Genomic DNA, 21,268 nt, shown 5'->3' with positions numbered 1-21,268 from the left:
AAAAGCTGAATGCCACCTGGATTTCTGGCTGGTGGCCGGCCAGACAGGAGGGGCCTACACCGCCTCGACAGCCAAAGAAATTGTACTGGTGAATTTGACAGTTTGATGGAGCAGCTGTGTGTGGCCATTGTAACCGTAAATTCCACAAGAGTTGATGCTTCCTTCGCAGAAGGACTATCTGCCTGGATCATCAATACTTTCTCCCCTTTTAAGGAGTGGGTGGGCATATTTGCCTGGGAAGCTATTGTCCTCCTGGGATTCAGAGTAGGTCTCTGGCTTATTGGCCATTCAAAAAGAGAACATGCCAGACAAAAAGTGGTTGTTTACCTGGCTATGACCACCATTAAAAAGGGTGCTTCTCCCAACATATGGCTGGCCCTAGATCATTTTTGTCACTGTCATGTGGAGTCATTGTATCCAGAAACGGGCAACTTTCCTCGAGCTTGGACCAACCTAAGACATGGGGCCCGGTGGCGATAGGGTAACTCTATGATGGGTAAGGCCGAGTTTGGATGAGAATGACCTAAGACAGGAGCAATGACAAGATTGACGTGACAACCAGATCTAGACCAGTCATTTTATTAAACAAAAAAGGGGGAGATGTAGGGCGCCATCCTGTGGTGAACAACGGTACTGCGCATATGCAGGCTTTGCACCTGGCATCAGTTGGACGGTAATATGCTAATGAGGGAGCAGCACCGTGCTAATGAGGTAATTCATGCTCCGCAAATCCCTGAAGGACAATTAGCATAGCCTCAGCCTGCTGTCTATATAAGGCAGGAGCTCTTGCTGCTTGAGGTCCCCTGTCCCCTGCTCAAGAGAGCTGTACAATAAAGGCTTGTTCGCAGAAGACTCCTGTTGCCATGCGTCATTCTTGCTGGCGAGACGTTAGCGCGGGACAGCGCAATATATCAACTAGTTTTCCAAGTAGCAGAGAGCAAACCCACTGTGAGAAGATGTGTTGTCATAACCAGTGAAATGAGATCCAACTGAGGACTTTGGGAGAGAAAGATCCCAATGTTAACTTCTTACTCATTTGAAAAACGATTGTCCCTAATGTTGATTTGACCAGTTCATAGCATAGATTTAACACTGGAATGGTTAATGTTCATTATCAATAATTGATAGAATCTCCTTAAAAATGACTCTAGGGATGCCTGTGAGGGGTTATCTTGATAGGTCAGCCTGTGTGAACTCATTTTAATTAGGTGAATTGAAGTGGGAAGACCCACTCCCTAGGCTTGGGACCTGGATGCTGGGCACCAACATATCTCTTCAGCTACCTTAAGCTCCTGTCACCAAGCTCTTCCCCACAGGACAGCTGTACTCTCAGACTATGAGTACAATAATTCCCTTCTCTCTTTATATGCCTTTTATCAAGGTACTTGATCAAAACAGAGGGGAAAGACACCCATTGAAAACAAACACTTCCTCTTCTACCACACAGATAGATGCACTGAGACAGATGCTGTGTGAAGAAGAGCCCTGCTAGTCCTGAGCAAGACAAACCATTGCCTCCCCAGAGACCTTTGAAAGCTACAGGAATTCACTGCAAGAAAGCAGAGCTAGCTCGGCCATCCTTCCTAGCTCCTGAGGGAATAAGGTTAGGCTAAGACATTCACCTATACCCTGTGTAAGAAGCTGCATCAGTGGCTAAGGACAACCTTCTAGATAGTGTGTCCAGACTGTGCATTAGTCATCAAGGGTCAAAGCAATGAACTCTCCGTGACCCTCTGAGGACTCTTTCATGAGGGATTTACTGTCCCACAGTCTTCATTTCTCTGCTTTTCACAAGAAAAATGAGCCCTTCAAGCTACATGGTGACACATGCCTATATGCCCAGCACTTGGGAGTGGGGAGGCAAGAAGATCAGAAATTCAAGGTCGGTTTGGGGATTTAGCTCAGTGGTAGAGCGCTTACCTAGCAAGCTCAAGGCCTTGGGTTTGGTCCCCAGCTCCGGGGGGGGAAAAAAAGAAATTCAAGGTCAACCTCAACCACATAGTGACTCTGAGGTCAGCCTGGGATACAAAACACCCTGTCTCAGAAAAACAGGAAGGAAGGAGGTGGGGAGGGAAAGGGGAGGGGAAATCATCTTTCTAATTTGGTTCTCTGCCAACTTCTTGATTCTCCAGAGATTAGATATCTAAACAGAAGACTCCAGGGTACTTACCATCCCCACAAAGATGTTTCCTGCCACAGCCAGGGTCTCTGCAGCTGTGGTACCCATGGTGATTTGCAGGAACCAGGTATTCTACATGAACCCAGACACATTAATCTTCAACATTAGTAGGAGTCTTGGATAGTGTCCAGGAAAAGCCCTCCCTGCTATTCCATTGAGTGGTAAAGAAACTCAGGCCCGGAGAAAGAATATGGCCCAGAGTAACAGAAGAAGTTGCAAACATTAGCCAGGCAGAACTCAGGCCTTGGGGTTTCTAGAACAAGCAAATTCAACCCAGTATGAAAGAACTTTTTACCATGTTCTGCCTCCAGCCCATCTCAGGCCTGGGTAATCATTTGATACCAGGAGGCTTCAGAGAGATAGACTTCTCAAATTGGTTCTGTTTCTCCACATCCCACATATGAACTTTCACCCCCAATGTAAGTATGAATTCATTCATTCCCCTGAAAGATTCAGGCTGAAGGTCTTTTCATGTAAACCAAATGCCTTACCTTCTGGATCACCCACTGCACAAGGCCCAGGTAGTAGAGAATAGACATCACACATCCGAAGAAAATAATGATTGGTAGAGACTGCAAAAAGAATGGAGGCAGTGTGTGAGACACTATAGTGAGTGTACACTGTGGGGCACACATAATCCCCGGCTCTCTTCGAAGCCCTGCCCTTCACTGACATTGTCATGCCTGCCAAAATTGGGTATTACCTGAAAAGCAAAAACACTTTGGACCAGTGTGTCACCAAAAACAAAACTGGATCCTTCTAGGGTATATGCCAGGAAAATCTGAAGTAGAAAGAAACGGATTGAGATTTAGGATAGGCGGGACACAGAGGAAGATGGGATATGACTCAGGTGTGACCATCTGTGAGCCATGTCCCAAAATTGGTCATGAAATGACAGATTCAGCCAATCAACTTCTCGTCAGTTACATTCTCACTTGAACCCCTTCTTCTTTCTCTTGTTACCCGATTCTGTGTACTGCCTGAACCTTATTACACTCTACTTAACTGGATTCTGTATTCTCACCGGAACCCCATTACTCTTTCTCTTTACCCGACCAGATTCTACCACAGCATCATTAAGGCATAGTCCCAAAGCCTCCTGCTTCCTCAAATCCACATTCTCTGAGGTTCCCAGTGAAGAAACCTCTGACATCCAATTCCCTGTACCTGGATCTAATCTCCCAGCCATTGAAATGCATTAAATCCAGGTTCAGTTCTGATGACCAAAATCCCAAAGATGAACTGAAGGCCCAGGCCCCAAAACACTGTCCTCCAGCTCACCTGAGACAAAAAGAAAATATTCCATGCATGAGTTACAGACTTTGTTCAGCCATTGCCTAATTCAACCATGTCCTGGGAGTGCTGCTAAGGGAATGTGTGAACAGTCTGGGGTAATGTAGCTGTGCTGGCTAGTTTTATGTTAACTTGACACAAACTAAAGTCATCTAAGGGGAAGGAACCTCAGTTGAGAAATGCCTCCATGAGACTGGGAGGGTGACAAGACTGTGTTACATTTTCTTAATTCGTGATTAATGGAGAGAACCCAGACCATTGAAGGTGGTTCCATCCCTGGGCTGGTTGGTGGTCCTGGGTTCTATAAGAAAGCAGGCTGAGCAAGCCATGTTGAGTAAGTCACTAAGCAGCACCCCTCTGTTGCATCTACATCTGCCCCTGCATCCAGGTTACTGCTCTGTTTGAGTTTATGTTCTGACTTCCTTCAAAGATGAAGTGCCATAGTTATGGTTTCATTGCCATGACGCAGGCAGCTCTTTTAAAGGACATTCTGACAAGTTGGCTCACTGTGAACCTGCTTCTCTTCCTTTAGATATGTAAAGCCCCTCAGATAATTCACATTGCACCCTTATTTTTTGCATAGTTGAAATATTATAGATTTTCAGAGTCATGTCTTTAGGGTTCTTTCACATAGCCTTAAGGGCTGTCCTAAAGGTCTCAGTGTTTACACTTTTACTGAGACATAGCCTCACCATAGACTCCCAGACTCCTGCTGTCTTTAAGCATCATGGAGTCATTAATGTTAATATGGAGGACATACCTCAGGAGGGAAGAGACTTCCACTGCTAGTACTCGGTCCAGAAATATGTACATTATTATACAAACAAGCCTTATGTCCACAGCAGACATTGAGACTCCTGCAGGCTCACATCAGGGGCCCTATCCCAGGGGCAGGAACAATGTCACTCTGTCCCCTCCAAGGCCATGTGGGCTGGGCATGTGTCCATACTAATTTTAAAAACAAGTTACACGGTAGTTATGACACACACATACAAATGACTTCCGCAAACAACATTTTTGCTCAGTGCCTCCTGATTCTCTGTGATACTCTATTTTTCTTTCCTTCTTTATCTTCTATTCTATTTATTTTTAGTGCTGACTGGCTTCATATTATCAAAGTAACAATGAATAAGCCAAATGTGTCTAAAAGCTTTCAAACTTTGATTAGGAATAAACCTGTCAGAAGATTCCAGGAAATGTTGCTTAGCTCTGTCTTTGCCATGTATACCTGACATGAGAACTTTGTAATCTCTACGTAGCCCTTGCTTGTGTTTCTATGCCCAACCTAAGTACCCCAAACTCACCGCACTGTGGTGTTTGGAGCAGGCAAAGAGGATGAGGATGAACATGCAGATTCCCACAAAGGAGATCAGCTGCTCTGGCCTTTGAGCTGTGTCCAGAGCCAGCCAGAGAATAAGGGCAACAACAGCGGCTCCCAGGAACACCCTGGAGGAGGGATGACGAAGCTCAGTCACCGAATCAGGCAATGAGCAACAGAGAACTCCCTTAGTCAGAGGCTCAGTGAAAGAACACAAGGGCTCATTCACTACACAGAGATGAACCTTGAGAATCTTCTGGTAGCTCCCTAGCTTCTGCTCCCAAATTTACATGAATAAGTGTCTAATAAGAGACTACAAACCACATAACGTCTCATTTCTCATACAGACATATCATTGAAATGTGATATGCAGACTCATCCATGAAGGTGCTTACAGTGACCAATAAAATACTGAAAACAGAAGACAATATTGAGCTGGTCCCCAACAGACTGCTACTCCTTTTTGACCACTCCAAATGTTGGAATCAAATACATCATCTATGGACTTACAGCCTTTACTACATAGACTAGAGGCTGTGGATGTAGCTTAGCAGAGCATTTGCCTAGAATATACAAGACCCTGGGTCTAATCCCTAGCCTACCAAAATAAATAAGGAGACAGTCATGGAGTGCAAACCTTAGAAAGCAGAGGCAGGAGGAATGTGATTGCAAGATTGGGGATTGGAGAACTCCCTAAGCAGCTGAGAACACTTATTCTTGTGGTGGACTCAGGTTCAATTCCCAGCACCAACACGGTGGCTCACCAACCACCTGTAACACAGGTCACAAGGGATCTGATCCCTGCTTCTGAACACAGTGGTCACCAGCCATGCATGTGGCACACACACATACATGCAGACAAAACACTCATACACATAAAATTGAAAATGAATTCATCTATGCATGTGAGCAAGTTGCTCCTAGACTGTAAGAGTATCTCTCGACCTGTGGGTCAAGACCCCTTTAGAGGTTTTATATCAGATATCATACATAACAGATATTTACATTATGATAACACTAATGTAATTACAATGCATAACTGTCAACATTACAACTAGATAGCGATGAGCCATTTTCTGGTTGGAGGGTCACCGAAGCACGAGGAAGTACAATAAAAGGTCACAGCATTACGAAGGTTGAAAACCAGTGCTCTAAGGGGCTGTAAAGATGAAATCACATAGACGGGCTTGGGAGGACTGGAGGGAAAGGGGCTAACACAGGGCAGGGGGAAGCCACCTGGCTAATAGGTTGGTGTAAGTGCGAGCATCTGCTCTGACCACTCCACTGAGGAGAAGCATGGCTTTTCTCACTTCTGTCATGGCCGCTTGGGATTTCAGACTGAACTTCCTCCCTGATACAGAGTCCCATCTGCACCAGCAATGCTGACCCAAGACTATGAGAAACTAGAGTGGGGCTCAAAGGCCTGTTGCTCTGTGTTCTCTGCACTTGCCTTGGTATAAGGTGAGAGCCTGCCCACTCAGGAGCTGCCAAGAGGGAACATACTAAAGAGATGGCTGTGATGCTCAGCCACCACTTGCCCAAGTAGAGGCTTCCCTAGGATGGACAAGGCCATGGGCTCAATCCCAGCACTCCGTGAACTAAGTACATGTGTAATTCTGGTACTGAAGAGGTGGAGGCAGGAGGATCAGAAGTCCAAAAACATTTTTTGCTACATCCTTGACTACATAAAGAGTTCTGGAACCAGCCTGGGCAAGAGACCTTGTTTCAAGATAAAGAAAAGAAAAAGAAAGGGAGGTAAAAGGAGACAAGAAGAAGGCTTTGACGTCATCATTGAGTTAATCCACGGACACGTTCACAGTTAAAAGGATTCTTAAGAGGTGGAGAAAGCTCTAGGAGCTGAGACCCAACTTGTGGAAGTCAATCACAGGGCAACCCTTGAAGGTTACACCTTGTGCTGATCTCTGCCCTACTGACACCATTGCCTCCGGGCCTCCATGATGTGAACAGCTTTACTTCACCTGCTTGATTCCCACCATAATATCCTGGTCTATCACCAGCCAACATTGATGGGGCTAAGAGACCACAGCTAAACCTCTGAACCAGGGAGCCAGAAGAGTCTTTGCGCTGTTCTTAGGGATTTAGTGAACAGCAACAAAGTTGGCACACTTACCTCTTAAGCCAACATCTCAGGCGGGTGTTTTTCAAGGGCGTCAAGCATCTTATTGACTTTTTAGCAAAGAATTTTTTCAGAAAGTGGCAAGCCAGGATGAAGATGACAAGGCAGGTGATGACAAACAAGGCCAGTGCCCTCTGGAAGTTCAGGATGCAAGCTGCCAGGAGGTAGGCAGCATAACCTGTGAAAAGAAGGCGAAGGGTGGGAGTCAGGAAGGCTGAGCTTCCACACAGAAGGAGGCCATTCCTCTCTGCTCTGGGGAAGTCTCAACCCTTCCAGTTTAGCTGCTGCCCTCGCTCTTGCTCTCTCCCTTAGATGTGGTCCACAGCCACTGTCAGACTCTTTGGAAATCAGGCTTTTTATCTTCTTCTTCTTCTTTTTTACCCCAGCTGTGTCGAAATGACAATGATAAAACGTTGTCTTGAGTAAAGCCATGTAGGGAGGCTGGCTCTAGGAGGGAAAGCCACATGAAGCTTTCCTCTGTGCCCCTGGATTCACCCAGAAGAATAATTTATGATCTCAGCATCCCAGCTGTACCTAATCAAAGCTCCGAATGCCATTGACAGCATACCATAAACAAGGTTTTCTGTCTCTCAAAAATAATATCTAGAACTGATTTTAAGTATAACACAGTAAATATGTTATGTATAAAGGCGTCTTTCATAAATACTACAGACATGTGCTCTGAATCAAATCTAAGCACTAAAAACAAGGTGAACCAAAATTTTTTTTGTTAAAAATTTAAACCTGTCAAATAGTGTGCTTTTAAACTATAGCTTTTCTTTGGATTTCACTTATCCTTCTGGGTCTAAGACAATAAACTGTCTTCACCTACAGGCAGTTACGATCTGCACCTCACATAGCCTTTAGGTTAGTATCTGAGTACTATTCATTTTCTCCCAGCAACAATCTTTTTTTTTAATTTATTTAATACTTAATAATAATTCTTTGGTTTCTGGGAAAACATCCCCCTCCCCCCTCCCCTTCCTTATGGGTGTTCCCCTTCCAACCCTCCCCCCATTGCCCCCCTCCCCCAAACAGTCTAGTTCACTGGTGGTTCAGTCTTAGCAGGACCCAGGGCTTCCTCTTCCACTGGTGCTCTTACTAGGATATTCATTGCTACCTATGAGGTCAGAGTCCAGGGTCAGTCCATGTATAGTCTTTAGGTAGTGGCTTAGTCCCTGGAAGCTCTGGTTGCTTGGCATTGTTGTACATATGGGGTCTCGAGCCCCTTCAAGCTCTTCCAGTTCTTTCTCTGATTCCTTCAACGGGGGTCCTATTCTCAGTTCAGTGGTTTGCTGTCACAGCAACAATCTTGACACAAGTTGACAACTGTAAAAATGCTCTTTTTTCCCCCGCCCATGAATTCTCATGATCTCATCTAAACACAAGAGACCAAGCAGGATCTTTTTGAATAAATCAGCATGTCTTTGATAGAAACTTCTGGCCTTGGTGAAGGGCTGAAGAATCCTCCTGATGAGAAGACAAAATTTAAATGTGAGCATTACGCCATCCTGTGTGCAAGTCTTTGAACTTGATAGACCAGGCAAAGTTTGTTCTTAGTTAATAATGAAAATTAATCAGATGCAGATGTTCAATAGTTCTTCAATAAGGTCCCCAAAGGTCAGCTTAAATTTTGTGCCTGTGCCTCAGGTCAGAAAGGCTGACTCATCATACAGTAGCTACATCATTTGTGATTTACTACCACAGAAGCGGGTGGTGGTCTGTGTTTGCCTAAGAAAAGGCGTTGCTTGGCTTCCATATTCCGCCTGTCCTTCTTAGAAGATATTCTATCACAGCACCCTAAAACCACACAAAGCTAGTACTTTGAGTAATTCTTCACACATTGGCAGGTAGGAGGGAAACAGCACCAAGCTCAGTCTCTAGGTTGACAGGACTGAGAGAAGACATTCAGCAAGAACTACTCAAGATTGCTTTGTGTGGTGTGTTTCATGTGTCTGGGCTCAAAGGACTCACAAATACTAACACCATTGACCCTCTAATGACCCTGGGGGTGGGTGCTGCTGCAATCTGAAAGCCAGAAAGCCAAGTAACTTTCCCAAGGTCACAGAGGTTGTCAGGAGAGCTCGTCTCTGAGTAGCCTACCTTCTTAAACTCTCCATCATCATCCCAGGAACACATTACCTGACCCCATCATCTGCCTTTGCCACTCCTAAGGAGTACACTGTAGCTATGTGTGCAAATAGATACGACTCCCACACTCTTGGAAACTCCAAAGAAAGTGAGCCCAGCTAGAAGTGACCTGTCTGAGACTGTGGTGCTAAGGTATTAGCTACAGATGGGACCAGCAGCTAAATGGTCTGAGGTCTTGGTCCACACAGTTTGGAGTCTATTGGTGCCCATCCCACCTATCTTGGGTTGAACCCATTGTAACCATAGGTCCTACACCCTTCCTTCTTCAGTTCCACCTCTCTCCCCTTAACTTCTGCATGAAGTCGGACCCTGGGTTGCCTCAGCAGGGTGTATATTCTCAGATACAGGGAAGTAAAAGAGAGAGGGAAACTATCCATATCACGCTTGGATTGTCTAAGCCCCTCACCTCAGGAGGACGTTTGAGATCTACAGGCCCCTGCCACCATCTGTGCTTCGTGGACAAGTAGGGAGTCAGAAAGTTTACAGTGTCGGCACTTGACAGCAGTGAAACTCTTACAACACTGGAGGAGGTTGTTCTTGCCAACTGAATATCATTCACAAAGCACCATTTTGACCCGTAAGTTCCAGCTTTTAGCTTGCTCTTCCAAGTCCTCACTCCACCCTGCTTAGGTCCTGAGAGTTCAATCAGTGAGGAACTCCACTGAACTCCAAACCCTTTGGCTTATCTAGTGGGTTCCCCCCATGGGACCTCACAAGACATCACAATACAGAAAGTTCCCATCTAAGCAGGGAGGGATTCTGGTCTGAGCACACTACCAGGTTCTCTTGCACTACACCCTTCTGATCTAGGGATAGATTGTGCTCCCTGATTCATGGAGCTAGGCAAGTGTAAGCCACTCAGTGTGGCTTCTAGGTACAGGGTGTGGGACGTCTGAAAGAGCAGTGCATGTACTTAATTAACCACTGAGCCGACTCCCCAGCCACTCTTATTGTTTCTCTCTTAATTCTCTCTTTCAGTTAGTTTTGGGCTTTATTATATTATTTTCATATGCCTGTCATTATACTTTAATTGCACATAGTAGTCTCTTTATGAATAAATTCTCTCTACTTTAAATATGCTACCTATCTCCTAATTCACAAGGTGAAGCTGACTTGAAACTATATCCAATTAAGTACCTATTGGGCAAAGCCACTGCAAAAAAGAAAGGAATATACATGAGCCTAAGAGTCAATAGAAAGCACAGGCTTAGGGTTTCACCTCTTCACCGAAAACCAGCATTTCATGAGTACTCAGAAATTACCAAAACATTTGCAAAACTCATGAACAATGGAATCCTAGAATACCAGGTTAGAACTGAGTATTAAAAAGGAAACGATGATGGACAATACATCCAAAATAAAAAGAAGAAGAACTCAACCTTTTAAACTAATCAAACAGTCATAGAAGCACATACACAAGTGTCCATGAGCTCTGCATCTTGCCTGGTCCAGCATCTTGCCAAGAGTACCAATCCCTTTACCCTACATAATGGTACAGTTTGAGGCTTAGTATCTGTGCTATAGCTAGACACTGAATTGAGAGGTTTAGCTGTTAGGTGAGTGAACACTGACACTTTTTGCCTCTACCTCCACACATTTGTATGGAAGCTTCCGGTATTGACTAAAGACAACCTTCCTGCAGGCTTACTGGCTCCACCCACACGTGGTAGGTGGAAGTCAAATGGGCGAGCATGGTCAGAAGCTCTAGCTAAGCATGACTTTGGTGGTCACCACATCCAGCAGCAAACCAGCAGCAAAGGTGTCCATGAGTTCTCTTAGTCAAACTATCTGCCAGGTGTAGAAACTCTCCTAACTCAGGGACACAGAGCCCCACATAACTGCTGGGATCTGGGGCTCTTCATTTAACTCTTAATTCGTTCAGGTCAAGCTGTGGAAAACTTGAGGCAGTTTTCAGACAATTCAGTGTCTGTTAACGCAGACAGTGCAGCCTTGGCCGAGTCTTTATTACACTGGCTTGAAGAAAGAAATAGAAGCAGGAACTGAAGAAGTCAATTCAGAATCAACTGACGGTGTGAGAAAACAATGAGGATTGCCCAGCACTGGTGTCTAGAAACTTTCAAGAGGTCTAAGGTCTTATTTTATACCCAATTAAATACCAGTTGGACACACTACTATGAAGCAAGAGGGGATGTGCTCCGGAATTGTAAAAATAAGTCACAGGCAAGAGATTTTGTCCGTTGTCACCTAACCAAAAACCCACCATCTGAAGTATGAGATTCCACAGCCAAAATTATGTATACAACTGTGTTGTGCTAAATATTATTTGGGGGGTTTCTACCCCACCTTAAATCATTTAGTTCCCAAATAAAAGAAACATCCCTTCATATTTGTAATAAGCCTTAAATCACTAGAGCTGGGCAGATAACAAACCTCTATGCTATTTTATCTACTTCCCTGTCAATGACCTAGAGATATCACTTGCCAGGTTCTCCCTGGGCTGCTCCTACTCCAACTGTCTGGCCTTCATGGCCATATGCTCACAACACTCCTACCCCATGATATCTTCCTTCTTCCTCCTCCTTCTTCCTCCCCAAGAGGCCTCCATGAGAGGAGATGGACCTTGAGCATATGGCCAAGAGAAACAGCCAGTAACAAGATACATATGGCTGGGATAAAACTTAAAATAACTCCAAAGCCTACCCAATCTAGGCTTATAGCTGGTATATAAAATACCTGGATTGTGTGTCTTTAACACATGCTAGCTGGACTGATTAATTCTTTTGACACAACTGGTTCTGAACTTAAGAACTGAAGGAATGGGGGGCAAAGTTTAGAACAGAGGCAGACGGAACACCCATTCAGAGCCTGCCCCACATGTGGCCCATACATATACAGCCACCCAGTTAGATAAGATGGATGAAGCAAAGAAGTGCAGGCCAACAGGAACCAGATGTAGATCTCTCCTGAGAGACACCCCAGAATACAGCAAATACATAGGTGAATGCCATCAGCAAACCACGGAACTGAGAACGGGACCCCCATTGAAGGAATCTTAGAAAGGACTGAAAGAGCTTGAAGGGGCTTGAAACCCCATATCAACAACAATGCCTGAAAAGCTCTCATGGAGAACTTTCCCTCGGGATGGAGACCCTCCAACTCAATGACCAGACCGAGACACCACAGGATGCAATCAGCAAGAGGATTTGGTTTATTGTCGGGATACACAGGCACAGGCACCTGCGGGCGCTTCAGTCACTCGGGGGACTGGCGCGCCCCACGGAACCAAGGATGGGCTTTTTATAGGATTTTGGGGAGCAGAAGCAAGCATACAGAAGCAGATGCATGGTTACAGGGATATAATTGGTGGATTCTAATGTGGCAAGGGTTCAGCCCAGGGGCAAGTTTCTTAGCTACCTTCTTGAAACATAACGACTGACTCGGTCCCCCACCAGGGTGTGGGACCTCTCCCGGGGCTTTTCTCATTGTCAGGTGCTCAACCGCAGTCGTCCTGTTGCCAGGCCTTCAACCAAACATCTCCTGCTTGGCAGCCGCTGTGTACTCAGTGTTCTAACCTTTTCCTGAACCAGTCATCTTAAGTACAGCCTTGCAAAATGGCGTTACTGCTGCTAAGCTGGTGTCTTTCATGCCAACCAACCAGAGCTTCCAGGGACTAAGCCACTACCCAAAGACTATACATGGACTGACCCTGGACTCCAACTGCATACGTAGCAATGAATAGCCTAGTAAGAGCATCAGTGGAAGGGGAAGCCCTTGGTCCTGCCAAGACTGAACCCCCAGTGAACATGATTGTTAGGGGGAGGGCAGTAATGGGGGGAGGATGGGAAGGGGAACACCCATAGAGAAGGGAAGGGGTTAGGGGGATGTTGGCCTGGGAATAACAATCAAAATGTAAATAAGAAACACTCAAATTAATAAAGATAGAAGAAAAAAAGAACCGAATGATATTGTTGCATAGGAAACAGAAATTTACAAAGCTGTCCAAAGGAGAATGTCAACTGAATCTCAAACACAAACAGAGGCTAATAACCAGTGGGTAAAGCCAAGAAAAACTGAGCCAGGGTACAGTCTATCAGGGAAGGCCAGCATGTTTAAATCAGAGGTGATAGCTACAAGGAACTGGAGAAGCTGGAGATAACAAGTTCTAAAGGTTCAGAGTCCAAATTCAATGAGACAAGACCTAAACCAATGAGACAAGACCTAAACCAGAACATAGTCACTACTGAGTCTTAGTAGATGTGTTGTCTGGTAGAGGACTTTCTGTCCCAAAATACCCACATCCTTGCTTGATACAGTCCTCACAGAAGATAGCAAATGTCTGATATTTACCATGCTATGAAGAAGCAAGGCCAAAAGTCTTTAAAAAACAAAGTACTGGGCTAGAGAAATGGCTTAGTGGTTAAGAGCACTGACTGCTCTTCCACAGGTCCTGAGTTCAAATTCCAGCAACCACATGGTATCTCACAACTATCTGTAATGAGAGATATAAGGCCCTTTTCTGATACGTCTGAAGACAACTACAGTGTACTCATATAATAAATAAATAAATCTTAAAAAACAAACAAACAAAGTACCAAGCAAGCTAGATGTGGTGAGTCACAGCTGCATGCCTAGTTGAGCCCATAAGAGTTTTGAGGCCAGCCTGGGTGACAGAATAAGAGTGCCTCAATAGATAGGTAGGTAGGTAGATAGATAGGTAGGTAGGTAGGTAGGTAGGTAGATAGATAGATAGATAGATAGATAGATAGATAGATAGATAATGGATGGATGGGTGGGTGGGTAGATGGATGGGTGAATGGATGGATGGATAGATGGATAGATAGATGTTGAGGTAAAACGAGTACCATCTGTTTCTGTAAAATTTTAAAAAATGCTTTCTTTTAATTCGCACTAGATCCAACACTGTAGTGCCCCATGACATCTGTTTGATATTTTCATCTCAGTCAGCAAAGCATCTCACCCACCGATGGCTACTCTCTGAGCCTGGCAACAATCTCTCTACACAGCTAGTTCCCAAGGCAGGTTGCCACCATGCAAGACATATACATCTCAATTCTGTAGCAGCCCAGTGTCTACAGCCACCACATACTCTCTTGAATTAAATTAAATCACCACATAAAGGAACACACAACACAATAACCTCTGATCCAAGTAATAAGATATAATTGCTCACTTAAATAAGATATCATTTGCTCATCTAGACATGCAAAGCCCTGTACACATCCATCCCTTAAGAATAATCATAACAACCTGTAGATATGCAGAGAGAAATCTTAACATCTGCTGCCATGTTCTCTCAGCTGCTTCTCCACCACTCCACTCTCCTCCTCCTCCCAAAAACTTTTCTCCTGCCCATCCTTCCTTCTCAATGACAGGCCTGGTTCTATCTTGTACTTGGCATCACCTGCGTAATGACATCATCCTACATATAAATAGATAGATAGATAGATAGATAGATAGATAGATAGATAGATAGACAGACAGACAGACAGATAGGCAGACAGATGATAGATTGATAGATAGATAGATAGATAGATAGATAGATAGATAGATAGATGATAGATACATAGATAGATACATAGATAGATACATAGATAGATACATAGATAGATAGATAGATAGATAGATAGATAGATAGATAGATAGATAGAACATAGATACAAAGACACATAGATGGATGGATGGATAGCTAGCTAGCTAGATACATAGATACATGGATACATAGATAAGTACATAGATAGATAGATAGATAGATAGATAGATAGATAGATAGATAGATAGATAGATAGATAGATAGATACGTACATACATACATCACTAGATACATAGATATACACAAAAATACATGGACACATAAATACTAGATACATAGATACATAGACATAGATATACAGATATATAGATACAAAAATAAGTAGATGAATAGGCAGACATGAAGAACCTATACAGTGAGTTTTCCAACCTATCCTCAGCTTCTTCCTCCAGAACTCCTCTCTCTTCAAGTTGCATTTGTTCTGACAGACAGTGGAGATTTCCAAGGGAAGATGTTCTATCTCATGACTATGCTCCATGCACATCTCAGTCTGGGCCCTTGTGTTTATTTCTTTTGCAAGGAAAATTATAGGTGCTATTTGAATAACCAAGGAACAAAATAATGAGGGTATAAGTCCTGCACCTACCACAATGGATGACAGGTAAGTCGTGCTCAGAAGGAAAGGAGAGTAAGCCTGACTGGGAAGACTAAAGCGCTACTAGAATTTAAAGAATTCAAGCGCTGGAGGATCATCACTCCTGCTGTGTGTGATGGTGGAGGTCTCAGAACAGCACATTAGTGTGCCAATTGGTAATCATCCTTGGTAGGTAAGCAAAATATATCTATAACATTCTTGTCTAAATTATGTTTAAAAAAGAAAACTAACTTGGGGGGAATGAAAGAGCATCTTACGATACTTCCCAGATTATTCTCACACTCAATAAGAACAGAACTCATCTTCCTGTATCAGCCTTCAAGGTCCAAAGTTGACAGGTGTGTACAGCATGAACTTCCACTCATGTATTTAACAGCAAGAATATAATCCCAGCCCTCAGGAGTTTGAGGCAAGAGAATATCTGTAAATCCAAGGACAACCTAGCTTATACAGTGAATACCAAGTCAGCAGTAACTACATAGTAACACTCTATCACAAAGCAAACAGAAGAAAGAAAAAGAAGAGGGAGAAAAAAAGAGCGAAAACCAAACAAGCAAACCAAAACAAACAAACCAGGACATTCCTGGGCAGAGTTCTGCTATGGCTCCAAGCAAACTTCCATGGAATTTACATTATTGACTGTTAAACTGCTAACCAAAGGATGAAATGTTGTAATTACAAAAATGTACCAAGTCGACTGTTCATCTAGATAATTACACATAGTAGTGCTCAGTAAATGTTAGCCATATACTGTCATTACCACTGCTGTTGCTATTCTTTTCTGAATGTCATCCTGGCAGGCACTGATGGGCTTGTCTATGTCATGGGCTTAAACTCAGTTAATTCTATAAAATACACACACGTTCACATGGTAACATGCAGTGACCCTGGTCCTGCCTGTGAGATAAGCAATCTGAGAATGAGTAGCTTCAATCTGTTCCCAGTCACCTTTCTTCCCTGCCCTCTCATCCCCCAGGTTTTTGTTGCTTACTAAGATGGACTCTAGAACACCCTTACCTCCAGAGAGAGGAATGCCCCAAGCCATCCTTCAGGCTATGTCCCTGTGTCACTTCCTCCAGTGTTTTGCCTTGCTCAAGGTTTCTGACTTCCTAGAAGCACAGGTAAAGGTGAGATCAGCTGTGCACCCAAGGGATCAAGAGCCTGGGAAAGCAGTCACACAGCAGCCCACCATACTGAATTACCATGAGCTCCAGGCCTGGGTTCTCCATGCCATTCTCCGATGTGTCCTGGGAAACAGACTTTCTTCCCTCTGACTTCGCCATCTCTTGTTATTGAAAAGCTCTCAGGGAGAACTTTCCCTCGGGATGGAGACCCTCCAACTCTAATGACCAGACCGAGACACCACAGGATGCAATCAGCAAGAGGATTTGGTTTATTGTCAGGATACACAGGCACAGGCACCTGCGGGCGCTTCAGTCACTCGAGGGACTGGCGCCCCACGGAACCAAGGATGGGCTTTTTATAGGATTTTGGGGAGCAGAAGCAAGCATACAGAAGCAGATGCATGGTTACAGGGATATAATTGGTGGATTCTAATGTGGCAAGGGTTTAGCCCGGGGGCAAGTTTCCTAGCTACCTTCTTGGAACATAACGGCTGACTCGGCCCCCCACCAGGGTGTGGGACCTCTCCCAGGGCTTTTCTCATTGTCAGGTCCTGTTGCCAGGCCTTCAACCAAACATCTCCTGCTTGGCAGCCACTGTGTACTCAGTGTTCTAACCTTTCTCTGAACCAGTCATCTTAAATACAGCCTTGCAAAATGGCGTTACTGCTGCTAAGCTGGGGTCTTTCATTCCCCCATTTTTTTTGTTAACTTTGAGTGAAATCTTTCACTCGACTTGCTCAAGAAATTTCTGTCTCTTGTTGTCTCAGCCTATGGTACTGCTGCGTCAGTACGAGGGTCTGAATGACTGAAAGTCTATCCCTCATGAACTGTACCAGCCTATTAAGGATGCAGGGTCCAAAAAGAAGAATTAGGAGAAGAATAAGTAGGGGTCCCATCAGGGTAGACAGGAGGACGGTGTAGGGTCCTTTCTACCGTGGCTCGAGATTCTTGGTCTGGTGTCTTCGCACCCACACGGTGTCTCCAATCTGGAACGGGTGTGGTACCACTGGATGTTCAAGCTTGTCCTGGTAAGCAGCGGCCAAAGTCTCTAGACGTCTCTCTGCACAATCTGTAGGGCCTGTAAATGGGCCCTCAGAGAAGGGCTGTCAGCAAAATCAGCAATGTTTGAATCAAAGAAATGGACAAATGGGGGTGGTGCTCTATATATTATTTTAAAAGGAGTTAGACCATGGGGGCCCGGGGTATTCCGGGCCCGATATAGAACTAGGGGAAGGAGGGCCACCCAATCCTTTGAGCCAGTTGCAAGCGTAAGTTTGGATAAAGTCTCTTTAATTGTTCTATTCATGTGTTCTACCTGACCTGAACTCTGGGGTCTATAGGCACAATGTAATTTTCAATCAATCCCCAGCAATTTGGCCACCAACTGACTTACTTGGGAGACGAAAGTGGGCCCGTTGTCCGACCCCAACGCTTGAGGCATGCCATACCTGGGAAAGATTTCCTCGAGGAGCTTCTTGGTGACCATTTTTGTAGTCTCGTGCTTTGTGGGGAAGGCTTCGACCCATCCTGAGAAGGTGTCTACAAACACTAGGAGATACTTGTATCCATACATACCTGGTTTAATTTCAGTAAAATCAATTTCTCAATGGATGTCGGGACGGTGTCCCCTAGGACGAACTCCTTGTCCAATCATGGTTCTTTTCGGGTTAACCTGAGCGCACGCTTTGTAACTCTCAGTCACCTTTTGTATCGCTTTGTCCCGATTTAAAAAAACACAGATTTATCTCTTCTCGATCTAGTAAGGTTTTCATCTTCTTAAACCCCAAATGGGTTAATTTATGTAGAAAGGAGATCAATTCAAAAGTCATTTTTATTGGCATAACTGTCTTTCCTTTGTAGACCCACTGTTTTAGTTGAGGGTGGTAGATGGCCCCCATTTTTTCTTTTTTTTTTTTTAGGAGCTCTATGTCCTCATGGGCATAAACCCAACTGGTTTGTCCCACTGGTGGGGGCGTGGGTTGGTCTGGGCTATTTAAGGGCAAGATTTGTTTGCTCATGGCCACTTCTCGCGCCGTGGCATCGGCCAGCCGGTTTCCTCGTGCCTCTGGGTTGTGCCCTTTCTGGTGTCCTGGACAATGTATAATACTCAGTCTTTTGGGCAAGAATAGGGCTTCTAAGAGGGCCAGAATTTTAGCCTTATTTTTAATATCTTTATCCTCAGATGTGAGCAGCCCCCGCCTCCAGTAGATCTCCCCGTGGGTGTGTGCCGTGGCAAAGGCATAACGGCTGTCTGTATATACATTTAGCCTCTTACCTTTTGCCATCTTGAGCGCCTGAGTCAAGGCGATGAGTTCAGCCCATTGTGCGGAGGTACCAGCAGGCAGGGCTTTCGCCCAAATCACTTTGTCCTCCATAGTGACCGCAGCTCCAGCCTTTCGCTCTCCCTCTGCCAAGAAGCTGCTGCCATCCGTGTACCATGTGTGGTCAGCATTCTGAAGAGGCTGGTCCTATAGGTCCGGCCTGGTTCCATGTACTTCTGCGAGGATTTGTAGGCAGTCATGCTGTTCTGCCTCCTCTGGTAGAGGAAGCAAGGTGGCAGGATTGAGGGCAACTACGGGCCCAAACTGAACCCTTTCTGCATCCAGTAACAAGGCTTGGTAGTGGGTCATGTGGGAATTAGAGAGCCAGCGGTCTGGGGGCTGCTTTACCAAGGCCTCCACTGCGTGGGGTGCTAGGATGGTGAGTGGCTGTCCCAAAGTCAATTTTCTAGCGTCCTTGATCAGGACAGCAATAGCAGCCACCATCCTTAGGCACGGTGGCCAGCCGGAGGCCACAGGGTCCAATTTCTTAGACAGGTAGGCCACAGGGCATTTCCAGGGTCCCAACCTTTGTGTTAGGACCCCTTTAGCATACCCCTGTTTCTCATCGATGAACAGTTACTGAGCAAATTGTAAGGGTTTGGAACAGTCGGATGAATATCTTCTACCCTCTTGTTGACCTCTCTCAAGTCTTGTACTGGCCTATAATCTCCAGTGCCGGGTTTCTTAACAGGCAGAAGAGGAGTATTCCAAGGCGACCGGCAGGGGACTAGGATGCCTTGATCCAGAAGCCTCGTAATGTGAGGCCTTATACCTTGATAAGCTTCATGTGACGGGGGTATTGTTTTATGGAGACTGGAGTTGTAGTGGCCTTTAACTGTATAATTAAGGGGGGCTGTTGGAGCGCCAACCCCATCCCACCAGTCTCTGCCCAAGCCAGTGGAAAGTTCGTGACCCAAGTGTCTATTTTTAGGGATTGTGGCTTGTCCTGTCTCGGTTCATATAGTCTATATTCATCCTCAAAATGAATTTGTGCTTTTAGTTTGGTGAGCAGGTCACGGCCCAGCAGAGGGTACGGGCAGTCCGGAACATGTAAGAAGGAATGGGTCACCTTACCGGTAGCCAGCTGAACCCGGCGGTCCGTAGTCCATCGGTATTGTTTCTCACCAGTAGCTCTTTGTACCCAGGCCGTCCGGTCGATGAGTTGTCCTGAAGCTTGGGTGAGGACTGAATGCTGGGCTCCTGTGTCTACCAGGAAAGTAACCGGCTGCCCCCCAACTTTAAGCGTTACCCTGGGCTCAGGGGGGGGGCTCCTGGCCCTGACCTCCCTAATCTTTATCTAGAGCCAAGAGGGAGGTTCGTGGTCGAGGCTTTCGGGGTCCGCCAGGCTTTTTGGGACACTCTCTGGCCCAGTGCCCTTTCTCTTTGTAATAGGCACATTGATCTTTATCCAGCTTCAGCCCCTTTTGAGCTCCCCCCCATCTCCCTTCTTTTCTTGGCCCTGAACTACGGTGGCCTAGATTTGACTCAATTCTTTGTTTTTTTTTTATCTCTCTCTTATTAAAAATCTTTTCAGCTTCTTTAAGTAGATCCTGTAATGTATAGCCCTGCAAATTTTCTAACCTCTGTAACTTAGTCCTGATATCTGGAGCAGCCTGCCAGATGAAGGACATAGAGACACTCGTCATTTGTCCTGGGTCATCTGGGTCATAGGGAGTGTACATACGGTAGGCCTCCTTAAGTCTCTCTAGAAAGGCGGAGGGAGTTTCCCCTGCTTCCTGTAATACCTGCTTTACCTGAGCCAAATTAGTAGGGCATCGTATAGCCCCTCGGAGACCCGCTAGAAGCAACTGGCGATAAAGGCGTAGGTGTCCCTTACCTTCAGCTGTATTAAAATCCCAGTTTGGTCTCTTAAGTGGGAATGTAGCATCAATTTCCTCAGGCAGCTGGGTGGGACGCCCATCATCTCCCAGAACATGCTTTCTGGCCTCTAGGAACACTCTTTGTTTTTTTTCTGAGGTTAAGAGGGCCTGTAAGAGCTGTTGGCAGTCATCCCAAGTAGGCTGGTGGGTAAGTAAAACAGATTCTATTAGGTCGGTGAGTGCCACCGGATCTTTGGAGAAAGAAGGGTTGTGTTGTTTCCAATTGTAAATGTCAGCTGCTGAAAACGGCCAGTATTGGGTCTGGCCACCGGTTCCCTGTCTAAGTGGGAAAGCCTGGGAGGTTGAATCTGGCATCACCTCGCGCTTATTGCGCAATCTCCCTGCGACAGGGGAGAAACCCTTATCAGACTGTGGCCCGGCAACTGATCTGGCCGGCGGCTCTGCCTCCTCCGTTTCAGCCGGGCCTGTAGGTAAACGATGTGGGGGAGGAGGATCTTCAGAGAGAAGATCTATGAGAGGGGAGTTTGGGTCTGCCGGGAGGACAGGTTTCTTCTAAGGAAGATTAGGACACAGAGAAAACAAACAACACCAACAGTCAAACAAACAACAGACAGGCGTGCTGCACGGCTTTGGTACCAAACTGAAAGCAAAAAAATCAGATGGAGGTGGCAAAGGTCCAGGGCCCTCTGAAAGCCAAAAATACAGACAGAGGTGCCGTTAGTCCGGATCCTCCTCCT

The 21,268-nt window shown here is 45.3% G+C and overlaps 2 protein-coding genes and 1 pseudogene across 3 annotated transcripts; all 3 read right to left on the bottom strand.

The window, feature by feature from the left end:
* Positions 1-563: 563 nt before the first annotated feature.
* Positions 564-7,359, bottom strand: LOC148006535 (sodium/nucleoside cotransporter 2-like; annotated as a pseudogene). Its single transcript, XR_015684108.1, has 8 exons — positions 7,251-7,359; positions 6,922-7,105; positions 4,777-4,918; positions 3,347-3,460; positions 2,883-2,960; positions 2,671-2,751; positions 2,171-2,251; positions 564-996 (listed from the first exon to the last, which is right to left on the bottom strand). The product of XR_015684108.1 is annotated as a sodium/nucleoside cotransporter 2-like (transcript).
* Positions 7,360-8,047: 688 nt separating this feature from the next.
* Positions 8,048-16,582, bottom strand: LOC148006534 (sodium/nucleoside cotransporter 2-like). Its single transcript, XM_087654948.1, has 3 exons — positions 16,448-16,582; positions 16,263-16,354; positions 8,048-8,397 (listed from the first exon to the last, which is right to left on the bottom strand). Exons 1-3 carry the CDS (start codon positions 16,526-16,528, stop codon positions 8,226-8,228), a joined length of 345 nt encoding a protein of 114 aa, XP_087511074.1. The 5' UTR covers positions 16,529-16,582; the 3' UTR covers positions 8,048-8,225.
* A 33-nt stretch (positions 16,583-16,615) lies between these two features.
* Positions 16,616-20,983, bottom strand: LOC148006533 (uncharacterized). The gene is made up of 2 exons (XM_087654947.1): positions 17,818-20,983; positions 16,616-17,472 (listed from the first exon to the last, which is right to left on the bottom strand). Exon 1 carries the CDS (start codon positions 20,883-20,885, stop codon positions 19,977-19,979), a length of 909 nt encoding a protein of 302 aa, XP_087511073.1. The 5' UTR covers positions 20,886-20,983; the 3' UTR covers positions 16,616-17,472; positions 17,818-19,976.
* Between the last annotated feature and the right edge of the window lie 285 nt (positions 20,984-21,268).

Source organism: Rattus norvegicus, chromosome 3 (assembly GCF_021556685.1).
Source record: "Rattus norvegicus strain SHRSP/BbbUtx chromosome 3, alternate assembly SHRSP_T2T, whole genome shotgun sequence".
NCBI lineage: Eukaryota > Metazoa > Chordata > Mammalia > Rodentia > Muridae > Rattus > Rattus norvegicus.
This window is presented reverse-complemented; position numbering and strand designations above follow the sequence as displayed.